At 54.4% G+C, this 14,788-nt stretch overlaps 3 protein-coding genes across 3 annotated transcripts; 2 read left to right on the top strand and 1 right to left on the bottom strand.

Moving 5' to 3' along the window:
* Window positions 1-2,658: 2,658 nt before the first annotated feature.
* Window positions 2,659-8,156, top strand: B0T23DRAFT_321452 (uncharacterized protein; the record flags this gene model as incomplete). Its single annotated transcript, XM_062835235.1, has 2 exons — window positions 2,659-2,697; window positions 3,048-8,156. 2 exons carry the CDS (start codon window positions 2,659-2,661, stop codon window positions 8,154-8,156), a joined length of 5,148 nt encoding a protein of 1,715 aa, XP_062691032.1.
* Window positions 8,157-8,785: 629 nt separating this feature from the next.
* B0T23DRAFT_362794 (uncharacterized protein) lies at window positions 8,786-12,403 on the bottom strand. The gene is made up of 4 exons (XM_062836311.1): window positions 12,054-12,403; window positions 11,900-11,955; window positions 11,729-11,833; window positions 8,786-11,671 (listed from the first exon to the last, which is right to left on the bottom strand). Exons 1-4 carry the CDS (start codon window positions 12,086-12,088, stop codon window positions 8,919-8,921), a joined length of 2,949 nt encoding a protein of 982 aa, XP_062691031.1. The 5' UTR covers window positions 12,089-12,403; the 3' UTR covers window positions 8,786-8,918.
* Window positions 12,404-12,711: 308 nt separating this feature from the next.
* B0T23DRAFT_414313 (DHHC palmitoyltransferase-domain-containing protein) lies at window positions 12,712-14,558 on the top strand. Its single transcript, XM_062839559.1, has one exon. The coding sequence runs from the start codon at window positions 12,969-12,971 to the stop codon at window positions 14,427-14,429; it is 1,461 nt and encodes a 486-aa protein (XP_062691030.1). The 5' UTR covers window positions 12,712-12,968; the 3' UTR covers window positions 14,430-14,558.
* The last annotated feature ends 230 nt before the right edge of the window (window positions 14,559-14,788 follow it).

Genomic DNA, 14,788 nt, shown 5'->3' with positions numbered 1-14,788 from the left:
CCCAGGCTATTGTGGCCATGCCACCTCCCCGCCCCCTATTCTTTGTAACATTAGTCTGCAGCAATATTAGCGTGATTTTATACCCTGTTCTGGATTTCATGATGGTGATGGAGAGGAGGGCGCGGTTGTCGGGGCGGTCACAGCGACTAGAGAGGATCGATCAGAGGATCGACTCTTGCCGCTTTGGCGTCAGGAGCCAGTGCTCCGGTGACGTGGCGAGGGATTTGACGAAGAGTACGGGTTATACGCCTAGGCGACAACAGGAGGAACTGAACCGTTAACAACAGCAGCTTAAGGCTCGCAGTTACTAATACAACCAAGCGCATACCGCTTACTCGGTCGGCTCACGCACTTTCGAAATACGACCGAAGAATCACGATGATCACTGCTTAACAAACGCGTTTTCCTGGTATACAGCTTACTATGCACATGCTAGGTGAGGGTAAAGACGGAAGGAGAGGAACATTCAGTGTAGGTGTATTATTGGAGGCTCGGTGGGAGTCTAGATGATGGGGTGCTCGTTGTTGACGGCAACATAAATGAGCTTTGTTAGGTATATGAGGAGGGGTTGATAATGGCCATAAGCAACAACAACAACAACAGCAACGTACTACCTAGGCTATCGCAAATGCGTAGGGATAGATGGAGGTCTCGAGCAGAAAGACAACTGAAGATACACCTATTGTCTGAACAAGAAAAGCACAATTATAGCTTGAATACAATGTTGTGCCTTGGTGGTTCAACTTGCGCAACATACTATAAGGTATGGTATGTTTCGATAATCATTCTACACTTACATGTTTGCTGTTGTGAGCCGAGGTCCAGCACGCACACGGCGCTTCCCGAACGATGACAGGATGGAATCACCGAGTGGAGATGAACGGGAGAAGATTCCGTAAGGGTCTCGACGATCACCAAATGTCAAACACAAACCCAGCCAAAGGGCCCAAAGCCCTCGGTGCGACGTCAGACAAAGACATAGTTTATCTCAAACAAGACAGATTGGATGAACGGCGCCTGTGCTGGCTGGACTGAGTCAAAGCTAAACGTGTTTTTTGTGTTTGGCGAAGGGTTTTGTGTAGACACTCGACTCATTGGTGCATTCTGTTCATGTCGAGCAACTCGAGCGAATCCTTCGATTCTCCCACCGTCTCTTGACTGAATCTGGAACGGCGAGCAGGTGGGGATGATCAGGCCAATGCCAGGGCCAAGCAGCAAGTCGAAGTGGAATCAAAAGCAAGGCAGCTATGGTAGGCGCATATTGGTCAAAGGTGATCATGATGCAAGTCATCTTACACACACACTTTGGCCCGGCTCTGTTTGGGTCTCGTCCAATCCTCGACAATGGAAAGTGAGAAGCAATCAATCAATCAATCAATCACAATGTGCCTAGGTAGAGTGCTTGATGCCGGGCTGTTTGATGCACGGCAGCCGAGTGCCGTTGCCCAGGGCAGGGGGAAGCGACAGTCCCCATTCTCCTGCATGGACGGCGGGACTTGGGGAATGAGAATCGGACTGGAGGGAATGGAAACACAGAACCCCAATAAAAAGTGACACACTGACGCACGCATGCATCCACGAATTGGGTCTTTGGTGACCTGTGGTGGAAGCCTCCATCGGGTTTAGCGGGCTTGCCAATCCCCTGGTTTTTAACCTTGGGAGTTTGAGGTTTAGCGTGCGCTGTGTGTCAGGTTCACGACAACGCCGAAACGACGACGTTCATGGAAGTGGACATCGGATGCGGAAATGTGAATGGCTCCAAGCGTCCCCACGGCGCATTGTTAACGTGACAGGATGCCCGTACGTGGTGGAGTTGGACGGACACGGCGCTGCACTTTTTTGATTTTTTGTTCAAGATCCATCCCGGCATTCCCACGGCTTCCTTTGCTGACGAGGTCCATGATATGATCCCTTTTATTCGGGGATCCCATGTACAGGACGTGAAGATATTGGCTGCTGTGCCGTCATCACCGTCACCTCCTTCAGCTCATCAGGGCACAAGCAAGTTCCAGTTTTTTGTTGGACGGCAGACAGACTCGGCGGGAACGAGATTCATCCTTCCTACTTACCTAGGTACGCAGACCAAGACGGGAGGCGGGAAGGAAGGGCGCTGCTGCACATACGTCCCAGGTGCAAACTGCACTGCGACCGCACTACAACTCCCGACCTCCGTCATCGTCATTTTTTCTCGATACCAGGCCGGTAGTACCGCCCACCCGAGCGACAAGAGAAGACAAGCAAATCCCGGCACCCTCCTCCTATTCCATGCCGCACCAAACAGTCTGGCGCTGCCACTCTCAGACAACCACCACCACCACACCACGCAATCACCACCCTCATCTACACGTGTCGTCGCCGACTCTCACCTCTCTTCCGTCCCGACAAACCTTTTGCGACGACCAACGGCGCCTTCATTCTCTCCTTTTTGTGTTTTTTTTTTTTCGCATTTAGCAGCCGAACTAAAGTCCCTCCACTAATTTCTCTATTGCGCCCTATGAGAAGCCGCGCTCGGTAATGAGCAAGATCGCCAGGTTGGGGATGGCCTGGATCAAGAACACAGACACACCACGCACACACATAGCGACGACAGCGACATCCAGGTAGAAATACTAGAGGCCCTACTGTGCTTGTCGAAGCGGAGGATACAACATCCAAACCATGTTCGGCAGCTCGCGGAGGCATCGGCCGCCCAATCCGGTATGTCGTCATTGGCCCTTTTTCTCGATCGGTCCTCCTTTCGGCCTGGTCCTGTCGCCCGAGACAGTGAGACAGTGCCCATTTGGATCATCGCTGTCTTTGTTCGCGACGCCATGATTCTAGCATGGATGCCATGGTCGGCGCGCAGCTTGCAATTACACTTTTCTACACTACTCTTAGCTCGCTCCACCAGACCAGCTGCTGTTCAATTATCCCTTGTTTCTCCATTCCTACCTTCCCCATGCTTTCGCGGATACCCTATGGTCCCCGTCTCGTCCCGTCCAGTCCAGTCCAGTCGCGAGAGGAATCCCGATTGCTGACTGCTAGATTCCATGTCGCGCAATACTCAGCCTTTGACCGCGGCGACTGCGAATCCCAATGCTGCCTCCGCCGCCGCCGCCGTCTTCAAGCGCAATGAAGCTCAACAAGCCTCGAACCTGTCTGCCGCTGCCGCCACCGCCGCCCTCCGTGCCCGACCCATCACCCCGACCAATGTCGCCCAAGTCCAAACGAAGCGCACCGTCCGGCGCAGCGCCTCCGTGGCTTCCACGCGTACGAACCCCGATACCCACGGAAGACCAAGCCTACGGCGCACCGGGAGCTCGAGCTCCATGACCGAACGCACCTTTCGAAGCCCCAGTCCACACCACCGACCCGATAGCAGAAACTCCGGACGGCGTCAGTCCCAGTCCATCGAGGACTTACCCCCTGTTCCGGAATTGCCCAGGAATGTGGCCACAACCGTTGGAACGGCGGGGACGGGTGCGCCCCAGAAGAGTGCGCACCGCAAAACACAAAGCCTGGGCGTTGAACGCGTCCCATCACAGAAACCGGGCACGGACGATGGTCCATCTTGGTTTGGGCCCGCCAGAGTGGGAGACTTGTCAAGCGTCCGAAGAACGGATCCGGCAATGGCAAGCCCACCATCGAGTCCACCCCAGGTTGCGATGCATCAGGAAGATCGGCCTGAAAGTCGGGCGTCATCCATCAATTTCTCGTATCCAGCCCGGGTTAGGGTCGGCTCACCGCCAGTATCCCCGGCTGATACCCGCAGCACCACCGACTTTCCGGCTCAAGATTCCCAATCGGCGGTCCAGCCCCAGCGGTCAAGGGGTTCCCTATTATTAGAGGCGGGGACCCCATCCTCCACTCGACCGCGAGCCTCCTCCGCTTCTGCCGCAGACCAAGCATTGGTCTACGATCCCAATTCCCGTCGGATGATCAGACGTTCCGACCTCCTCGCCGTTGAACACGCCATCGTAGCAGCATCGCAGCAACCTACCCGATCCAAGAAGAAGAAACACCCTCCCAAGGCTGGGACACACCTCGCACAAGGCACCGTGGGTCGTACTAAGAGTAACGTCCCAACAAGCAACCCGACTGGTAATACCGGTACCGCTACCACAACAAGGACAGCTCCACAGGTACAAGTACAAGCCCCTGTTCAACAGTCATCACCTGTACAAGATTCTCGCCAGGAGACAGAGGAGCAGTTACACTCGCGATTTGCTGTAGCTTCGCCACCGACTGAACCTCAGCCGACTCAACAACCACAGGAAGAGGACTGGGAGTCTGAAGAAGAAGAAGAGGAGGAGGAAGAAGAGGGAGCCTTTACCGACCACCATCATCCAACAACGTCAACATCAATGGTCGTAACTACAGATGGTCGTCCGATGGTGAGGAGGCTGCCGTCCATTGTGAGGGAGGAGCCAGAGTTGGAAGAGTCAGAGTCTGATGAGACAAATACGTCGAGGATCTCAAGCGCTCTCGACTCGATACCATCCCGACAGAGGATAGTCTCACATATCCGCTCGCAGTCAGAACAACAACCAATACAGTCATCTTCCCAAGCTAGTCAGCTACCAATTCGGGCAGCTTCGGTGTCTCAGAAGAAGAACCAACCTACTCGGGCCTCCTCAATAAGCCCGGCTCGCCAAGCACACTTTGGACCTGTTCAAGATACTCTAACTGTTAGGCATTCACCACCACCCCGATCAGTCTCCCCACGAAAGTCGGCCCTTAAACAACCAAGCCCCGTCCGCGGCCCATCGCCTTCTGATCTCTCGTCGGAGGCCTCATGGAGTACAGACCGGCCGGTGCAACGGAAGAAGTCCGTGCGGGTAAGCTTCGATGATGAAACTCAACCAGCCATCGCCGAGCTTGGCCCCAAAGAGCGATCGGTCTCACCACCTCTGGCTAGCCCTACCGGTATCCGCCGATGGGCAAACGCGGACTTGTCGGCGACACTCGACGATGAGGAGATGGCGATGAAGCCACGACCGGCGCTTCCCAGCTTTGGCAGCGTGAGAAATGTCAGGAAACCACAGTTACAGGAACCGAAAGAGGGCGAACGACCACTTCGACCGATAGGGGATGTTGCTTACGCCACACCATACACCACGCCACTCCCCCTAAGCCCTGTAGCCGAAAGTTTTGGGCAAAGCAGTGACTATGCTATAGGTGGCATGCTACAGAGAGAGCGTGAGGAACGGGTACGAAGTCCAGCTAATATCTCGAGGTTTAGAGAACCCCTTCCACCGGTGGTTACATTGGTGGAGGGAAGTGGATATGCCAGCGACGACAGTGATGGGTCGACCAGTCTTGCGTCCGAGATGACAGGCAGCTTATACGACTACCCGAGTTTCATGGAGCCGCCACAACAACCGCGTCGCAACTCGCTATCCTCGCCACAAACATCTCCCGTTAAGACGGCTTTTCAGAATAGAAATGCCCCTGCCATCGACTCGAGGTTTGTTGCTCAGGAGGAAGCTCGGCGGCGGAATAGTGCTCCGAATGTCCCAATTATCTCCTTGACACAGCCAACTCCCCAAGAGAGCCAGAACGAAGCGCCCAACTTTTTTGTGGAGGTTCCCGGCGGGTTTCCCGAAGATTCGGATACGTCCAAGAGTTCGGCCACTGGTGTTGAACAAGCTATTGGACAACAGACGACAGGCACTCAATCGCAGCCGGCATCGGAAAGTGAATCGGATAACTCAAGTGTATACGCTGATGCCTATGAGGATCTTTCTGAGGCCGAAGGGGAGGGCTATCAGTCACTCAATGCTGTTTTGGACTTTCCTGGAGCCAACGACCCCCGCCAACATGAAGTCCATGACAACCCGTCGCCTCCCGATCCGCCCCGAAGTCTTGTACCTGCACTTTCGACTGCTACCACGGCCATTGGATCTTATTCTGGAGAGTCGCCTCAAGAGGACGACTGGGAGCGGGCCAAGGCTTATTGGAGGAGTCTTACAGCTGAGCGAAGAGCCCAACTGGAGCGGGAAGCCAAGGAGGATGCTGGAATCGAAGGCGACAGGGAAGAGACGAGCGTCCCGGGAGAAAAGCCCAGGAGGAAGAAGTCGATTGAGAAGAGGACTTCGGAAAGGCATGCTTTGGCCGTGCAGATGGCTCGGCAGATGATGCTCGAGCAGCAACAGCAACAGCAACAGCAACAGCAACAGCAACAGCAGCAGCAGCAGCAGCAGCAGCAGCAGCCGCCTCAGGAGGAGCAGGTCCGGAAGAAAAAGGCCAAGGGGAAGGCAAAGGAAACGGCAGCCTCTGCACCTGCTCGCGTGACCGCCGAACGTAGCTATCAGATCAAGCCTGGGACGAAATGGGAGGAGCCTGAGGTTCCTGTAGTACCGGCGGCATCGACAATGACGATGCGAACTACTATGCGTAGTACGCCTCTTCAATCCAAGGCTGCCCCCGTGAAGGACGGACCTCGCTTCCGCAAATCCTTGCGCTCTGAACCTCCGGCCGACCGGCGAGCATCTTGCCCAGATCCTGCTCCGGTTCCTGCAACACCTCAGCCCACGAAACGAGAACATCGTGCAGCCTCTGATGCTATGCTTCCGGCTCCCCGAGCCTCTACCATTCGCCTAGCAAACACACACCAGTTACACATCAAGCGTCGTGACTCTACCAGTAGCGATAGCAGCTTCAAGCGCGCCCGCGCTAGTTCGGCAGGACAAGGCCTTTCTGCTGGCGGCTTTCCTAAGTCTCTCCGCCCGAAGTCTCCAACTGCTGGATCAGTTGACAGCCGCGGAAATGGCACCAAGTTTCTCACTTCTTTGCGAGCTACGACGCCTACCAATTCGAACTCTAGACTTGACACACCGCCTTCTAGTAGGGGGACAATGGGCTCGGGCATGGGCATGGGTGTGGGTATGCGTACCACGCTTCGTGACTCTGTAGCAAACAGCGGTGGGAGGAGAAGTCCTGGTGGCATGAAGATGCCTACACTGGGAAAGAAGGGAGGCGCCAGTGGAAAGAAGAGGACATCGATTGGAAGTAAGTTCTCCAGCAGGTTCGGGGATTCGAGCGATGAGGAAGATGCCGGGGTTGCCAGCAGATTCAGAAGCCGGTTTGACGAGTCGAGTGACGAAGACGAGGTCGTGCCGCCGGTACCGGTGGTTTCGTCCGGATTGAGGGGCTCGGCTTCGGCGCCTGTGGCAGCGGCTTCTCGGAGTATGGCTCGGGGCAGTATGCGTGATAGACAGGTATCTATTGCTGAAGAGGAGGAAGGAGGGTATAATTACAGGGACGGTGCTTCTCATGGTGATGGTAATGCGCGTGGAAGCGTTGGATCCCTTGGCGGTCATCAGAAATTGTCGAAGACGGCAAGACTCGGTTCTGCAATCGCGCCAGCGCAAGCCGGCTACGACAACGACGCAGCAGCGGGAGACGAAGAACTCCGTCGAACCCGCTCTGGCCGTGGCCAGATTCTGCCTACGTCGCAGACAGCTTCTAATGTTGGGACTTCTGAGGCCCCTGCGGCTGCCACCGAGCCGCACCGCCCCAAGCGTGGCCTGATGTCTGTTTTCTCGCGTAAGAAGCACCATCATCAACACGTTCAGGAAAGTGCCGACGCCATCGCTCGCCCCGAAGCACCAGTGGAGAGCGCCGTGAGGAAGGATACCAAGCTAGAGAGGAGCAAAGCTGAGTTGAAAGGGTTGAGAAACCAAGGCCAAGTCGATCAGGATCGGCAGGTCGATGTCGAGGAGAGGTTGCAAACTCCTGCTACCATCGACACCAACAATACCTCGGATATAAGCCCCAAAAGCCACCATCCCCGCCTCCATAAGCGGGGCTCACGAATGCCCAGCTTTTCTCTTCCCGGCCGAAGCGAAAAGGCACCATCACCGGTACAAGAAATCATGAACGAAGGAGGCATTCCCATGCCGGGATTTATTAGGAGATCCGGCACCGCCACTGCCGCCGCTACGGGTGGAAGTCTTGGGACGAGGTCTATCAGCGGTGGATCTGGTCAGCCGAATGGTCCATTTGCTGTCGGGGTAGGGCCAAGGAGGGCTAGTACCGCCACCGCGTTGTCCGCAGCAGGCACAGCGGGCAACGAGAGAATTCCACCTGTAAGGTCTGAGACTCCAACAGGCAAGAAAAAGAAGTTTGGCGCGTTGAGGAGGATGTTTGGACGATCGGATAACGGCAGTGGGTAGTGTTCTGCTGCTGGTCTGGTTCGTCGCAGTCCTTCCTCGCGGAGAGGGCAGAGGGTGAAGTTGAGGAAGAGGCAGTAGTAGCTGACGTTAGGAGTGGTTTGGATACGGGAAGTGGAAGGAAAAGAAGAGGAATAGGTGCTGTTTTTGGGTTCGAAACGATGTAATGGACTGACGTTTTGAAATTTTCTCCTTTCGGGTCCTATGTTTTAGTATTATACCACACATATATCGTTTTCAGACGGTCAGGAAAGACACTCGGTGGCAGGGTCAAGAGAAAAGAACCATTTATGTATGGGTGGAGTTGGGAGGCACTTTACTGTTTCATTTCTTGCTTTCATCACCATCGATCGGGTGTTGTGGCTAACCTCACCTCATTACTACACTACTACCGGCGCGGATGGCTTTATCTTTTCTATACCCCTACAACACCATAGAACAAGCAAGCAACATTGGGAGGAGAGCCGGAAGTCGGTTACAGTCGTTATTTTTAAAGCAAGGCCAAGCAAGCGAGCGAGTAGTTAGTTAATGTTTACTTTTTATTGACTTATTATTCTTTGACGGACCACATTTTACATCCTGCCTATGTGAGCGCGTTTTCCGTATTCATTCAATTTAACTTGTCACGACGTATGCATCATTTCAAGGGTTTTAAATGCGGTGCTCATTTCCAATTTGTAGGCATACCAACACATGTCCATTTTCCTATGAAAAATCATCATCTCCTCCTCTACCTCACCTTCTCTCAACCACAATACCAATCAATCAACCCTTCATTTCCTTGGTCTGCTTGGTCTCCTTCGACGTTTCAGCCATCACAAACTTTAAATCGTCCCTCTCCTCCTGCACCACCCTCCCCCACTCCACCAACACCCGAAACAAATAAACCTCCTCGTCCTCTCTCCTCACCGCCTTCTCCGCCCACTTCATCCCCTGCTCGGCAATGTACTTGGCCTCGTCCGTCCTACTCTTCTGTCGAACTTCTCGCCCATTAATCATCGCCCCCTTTGTGTTCCCTAGCCGATCGGACGCGGACGCTTTTCCTTTGAGACCGACAAAGTAGGCCAAAGTGGCGTGCAGGGAGTGCAGTCGGATGTCGAGGGGGATGAAGTGCAGGTAGGGTTGCAGGCGGGAGGAGTACCAGTGGGTGAAGAGGGTGGAAGTGAAGGGGACATTGGTGCTTTTGAGGGCGGCGAGGAAGGTGGTGGGGTAGTTGGAGGGAGACATAGAGGGGGGAGTAGAGGAAAAGGGCGGGTCGAGGGTGAGGATATACTGGTTGGATGATAGGGGGTTGGAACGAGGGGGGCGGGTGGTCGTGAATTCTGATGAAGAAGCTGCTGCTGCGGTGGTGGGGCTAACGGAGGAGAAACCAATATCGAACGGCAAAAGGAAGTTGAGCAACGAAGTGGATACGCGCTCGTAAGCGGCGCGGGAGCGGACTTCGTTTTGGGGGATGAGCATCAGCGTTGTCGAGGTACTCGAGTTATCTGAGACTAAATGGACCAGCCGTTCTTGTTGTCCGCCGTGCAGCATCTCATCCGAGACTTGCTCGGCTTGCGCCCCGCGCCAGTAGAGCGCCGGCGTCTTCAGATCAAAATCGCTGGTGTCCGGTTGGGTGTTGGCCTTGTGGAGGACCTCGTCTAACGTGGGGATGGGGAGGAGGATGTCGCTGTAGCTAGAGAGCTTGGACCGGCTGAAGACGGGGACTAGGTCGCGCAGCGGGGGCACGGAGGGTGGCGTGAAGAAGAAGCTGTGGAGGTGGAAGAGATCGGATTGGTGGCAGATGGACTGCGAAGCGGCGAAGTCGTGGAGGAAGATACCTGTCCCGGCGGAGTGCGGGCGCACGCAGGAGAGGCAGAAGTCCCGCACGTCCCAGTGGATGCCGGCGCGAGTGGCGGTACCGGGAGGGCAGGTAAGGGCGGTCATTTCTTGAAAGGTGCGGACGGAGGTTGTGGCGGATGAGGAGAGGTCAAGGGGCTGGGATGGTGCTTTGCCTTCTTCTTCATCTTCACGCTTGGAGAGGAGCTTGCCGAAGCCCTTTTGCTTTGCCTTTTCGGTGAATCTCCTCACGTCCTCCCAGGGAGTGAGGACACGTGGCCGTTCATCCAGGTTGATGGGGAGTTCCATGTCAGGGAGGTGTTGTGCAAACTTGTTGACCATTTTGGCCAGCTCGTCCATGACCATTGCGTGCTCGGAATCTTTGGATAAGCTGTGCGAAGCTGTGCCATTGGCGACTCTGAGCAGCGCGATGCCCGGTTCCTTGGCCACCCGTTGAATGTCCTCCTTGATTTTACTGGGCGAGATCCCCCAGAACGGCCGGATATCGTGGACCACCTGGTCGAAGTCGTCGATGATGGGTGACTTGTTATCCACGGTGAACTTGTACCACTCATCAAACTTGGGTGGCGGATCTCTCCCCCCGTAGCGAGCCTTGTACTCATTCACGGCAACCGGGAGAGAGTTACTGGCTGCGGCATGAGTCAAGTATCTGTCGGCATTGGTTCGGGCCTTGAAGATCATTGTCTCGATAGGGTGTTCGAACAAGTAGTCGTTCCTGTTGTTGGAAACGGCAACAATGGTGGCGGCGATGAGTGAAATGAACATGAGTGCAACCAGGATGCTGCGGTGGATGAGTACCACTCTTTGGATGTTGTTGGCGTAAACAAAAATTGATGTACCCAAGCTCATGAGTAGTACGGCGAGGTATGCAACGCCGTGCATGGTGTTCTCAGCGCCTCCGGTGAGCTTCAGCTTGCCCCATCCAACAACGAGACCGGAGATGAAGGTGAAGATGCCAACAAGAGAAAGCGGTGTCTTCTCGGTAGTCAAAAGACTCGCAGAAACAAACAGAACAGCAACGGCAAAGCCATCGGTAACGACGTCGAAGACAAACAAAGCGTCAATGCCCTTGAAGTGATGGCTTAACGGCACTGAAGGCAGAAACATGCGGAGAGAAGTGTACAAAAGACCGCTGCCGACTGCCGAGGCCACAAACACCACACTCACAGAGATCAGACGGCTCTTGTTCGTCCTGGCCCAAGCGAGGACGCGCCATAGTAGGATCACGATGACACCGTCCAGCAAAAGACCGAGCCATTGAAGAGACCGGACAAGGGTGCTATTGTCGAAGCTGGTACAGATGTAACTCGACCTCATGTCCTGGGAAGAAGCGAGATAGGCCCCCAAGGAGATGAAAACGATGGAAATGGTAAGGGACTGTTTAGACTCGGCCACCCAGTCCCCAATATCATCCCATGTTGTTCGCCCCATGTCATCTTCCTCCTCGGCGTCCCTGGCCGGGCCTACACGGGCTCGTCGACCTGGCAAGAGCTCATAGAAGAGGATTACTAGAGGAAGAAAGGCCTCTACTCCAGGAGACGAACATTGCAAGTCCGCCGTCACTCGATGGAACAGTTCGAGTCTGAAAATGATGGCTGCTATGAGAACGGGGAGAAAGTATCGTCGTGGTCTTTTTGGTAGGCTGGTAGGAGCGGGTCTTAAGGAACCGCCTTCATCGTCTTCTCGACGTCAGTACGATGTTGATGGGACCGGAAAGTAGGTGGTTGTCCACTTACCGAACCTCCCGTTGGAACCCGGAAGCCATTGCCAAAAGTGACTAGCAAGATATGAGAAAGCTCCGGCTGTCAACAGGACTAAAATGGATGAGACTCGCGGTTGTTCTGTTCCGCGTGTAAGTAGCTATCCGTTGTGTAACATGTTGTGAGTACTTTTTTCCTTCCACGTACCAATCAGTTGGTGACTTTCTATACTATGACCAAGCCAAAGGAAGGAAGCTACGGCACTAGTTTAAACAAAGTTTCAGTCAGTATATGTTTGCTGTGGACGGGTATGCATGCATCTACGTGCAACTTGTCGGCATCATGGACAGTTTCCACTCACCAAAACGCCGAGAGCTGTGACCCTCCAGTCGCCATGGAGCTCAAAGGGGTAAGTAAGTATGGTTGTTTTATACGTTCAATGCAAAACTTGTGTGACGAAAGGCTGGAGGTAAACAGTCTACAATATGGACACTGGAGATAGGTATCTTCAAATGAGAATATAATGTCATCAACCCATGCTGTTTCCCCAGTGGAAACGAGCTGACATGACGTTGATTGTATTGCATGAGAAGGAAAGAAAAGGAAAGGGCCTCCATGACTAGTATAGCAAGCAGTTCGCCGCTGTCAGGATTCACGGACTGAATCTCAAGTCAGCCCCTGTTTCCATCGCCAATAAGATCTCCGTTGGGTGGCTCCAGAAGCCTGGGATAAGCCTGGACTTCGGGGATAATGGCCCCCCCCCCCTTTTTTTTTCCCCTCCTGACATGTGCCTGCCGGGGCAGCCGGTTGTTGTGATGGTTGCTGGAGGGAAGCCACTGTTAAGGGGTATCGAGCACTCTCCCGCATAATCCATGCGACAAGAGAAGTAGCTGCTAACAACATCATCATCCCCGGGCTGCATCGGCTGCACCTCTGACGTTACCGCCACTCCCCTCCACCATCCGCCGCGGCTCCCCAAAGCTCCCGCGGTTACATTTCCAACTGCAACCCGACTTCCATCGAAGCTTCGTGGAATCCGACCCCTTCTTTCCTTTCGACAGTGTTGTGTTTTTTTCCTCTTTTCTTTTTTCTAATGGTGACCCATTTTTAATTTCTCAACATTCGTTCAGACACACAGCATACCATACCTCTACGGTCTTGCTCTACTGACTAATCCCACGCGACACTTCCTACCACAATCACTGCCGAACCATCCGCCGACCGAATCCCCGATATTCGCACAAAGACCCAAAGACTCCTCGAGTACAATGTCAAGATGACCAACCTCCAAACCGGCCCTACCACCCGCGGCCTCCAACGCTTCGCCATCCCCGCCGTCTGCGGCCTCATCACCTTCCTCGGCTACTACTCGCAATACCTCTTCAACACCAGTGCCGACCTCGCTCCCGGTCCGCTCACCCGCCGCGAATCCATAATCTTCAATATCCTCCTCGTATGCGTCTGGCTCACCTACTACCAAGCCTGCACCGTTGATCCAGGCCAATACAAGTTCCCACCGAAAGAGAAGGAGGAGGAGGATAACAATAACAAAAGAGGAGGAAGAGGACCGCAAAAGGCAAAATGGTGCAAAAAGTGCGACGCCCCCAAGCCTGCGCGCGCCCACCACTGCCGACATTGTGCCCGCTGCATCCCGCGCATGGACCACCACTGTCCGTGGACGGGCAACTGCGTTTCGTTACAAACCTTCCCGCACTTTTTGCGCTTCCTGGTGTACACCAACGCCGCGCTGGTCTACTTTGCTCGTCTGCTCTGGACGAGGCTGTACTACGGCCTTTGGGACCAGCGGCACGTTCCCGCTTACCTGGGCCCCAGCGTGGGAGCGCTGCTGGGCTGTACGATGCTGAGCATCGCCTGGTTTGCGACGCAGTTCGCGCTGATGGTTCTGTTGGTTACCACGGTGCGGAGCTGGATGCTGGGCAAGACGATGATTGAGGAGTGGGAGGCGGAGAGGCACGAGACGCTTTTGGCAAGGTCATATGATGGGGATGATTACTGGGGCGCGGATGGGCACGGTGGCTTTGTGCCCGTGAAGGTGGAGTTTCCGTACGATAATGGGTTTTGGTCGAACATGGCGCAGGCGATGGGGACGAACAACTTTTTGAGGTGGTTCTTGCCGGTCGGTGGCGGTGGGCCAAAGATTAGCAATGACACGCCTTGGAAGGGGACGGGGTGGGAGTACGAGGAGAATGGGTTTAATGATCGGGTGGGTATGTGGCCGCCGCCGGACCCGGAGAAGCTGCGCAGGGAAAGGGCGGGTGCTGGGGGGAAGTGGCCGGGTGCTAGGGAGAATCTGAGTACAGAAAAATCGGAAGTCGACTACTACCGCAGCTCCGAGGACATGAAGACTGCGTTCAAGAGGAGGCAGCAGGAGGATTTGAGGAGGCGACAGCAGAGGAGACAGCACTCGTCTGAAGAGGACGAGATCATGGCTGAGTTGGAGGAGGATGAGGGGTACGAGGAGCGCTCACGGACCCGCTCACCACCACAAGACGGTAGGGCGTGGATGAATAGCGAGGGTGATACGCTGTGGGATTACGGTGTCGATGTGGACGAGGAGGAGAATTATGGATATCCAGGTCAAGGAGTCTCTGAGTCACTACCGCTCGTCAAGACAGCCACCGGATATAATGATGGTCAAGGAGATGAAGACGAGGACGTGCCCCTTGCTGAGCTAATACGCAGACGCAAAGTAAAAAGCAATGGAGTACTTGAGTGAGGACGGGAACCAGAGCAAATATGCCATACTAGCTTTATAATAATAGATACCCAATGAACATATTCTTTTTGACCAGCCCCAGTGATCTTATTATGGTGGCATACCTTAATTCGTTACCATTCCTTTCGGAGCCAACAAAGTAAACATCCAACCTTCAACTCAACGTCATGAAAAGGCATAACAAATGCCTCGCACAGCATCGGCATCAAAATCCCCAATGGTCCACATGATGTCATGTCAAAGATGGGTTGAACTGCCAGAGACTTGGAGTTCAGCTCAAGTTCAGTTGACAAGTTGACAAACAGGGGTATGACCCCCACATAATGTGGGGTTGAAGGGGGCCGGGTATCATTGTCCCG

This window comes from Neurospora hispaniola (genome assembly GCF_033458365.1).
Source record: "Neurospora hispaniola strain FGSC 10403 chromosome Unknown B0T23scaffold_6, whole genome shotgun sequence".
Classification (NCBI taxonomy): Eukaryota; Fungi; Ascomycota; class Sordariomycetes; order Sordariales; family Sordariaceae; genus Neurospora; species Neurospora hispaniola.
Note: the sequence above shows the minus strand (reverse complement) of the source record. Positions and strands in the feature narration are given on the sequence as shown.

Bases quoted from the DNA above. Each gene is read 5' to 3' on its own strand.
- B0T23DRAFT_362794 (XM_062836311.1), bottom strand. From the start codon at position 12,088: ATGGCGACTGGAGGGTCACAGCTCTCGGCGTTTTG. The intron at 11,956-12,053 runs GTGAGTGGAAAC...TGTTTAAACTAG, and splicing joins TCACAGCTCTCGGCGTTTTG to TGCCGTAGCTTCCTTCCTTT. The intron at 11,834-11,899 runs GTACGTGGAAGG...CACGCGGAACAG, and splicing joins AGAAAGTCACCAACTGATTG to AACAACCGCGAGTCTCATCC.
- B0T23DRAFT_414313 (XM_062839559.1), top strand. From the start codon at position 12,969: ATGACCAACCTCCAAACCGGCCCTACCACCCGCGGCCTCCAACGCTTC.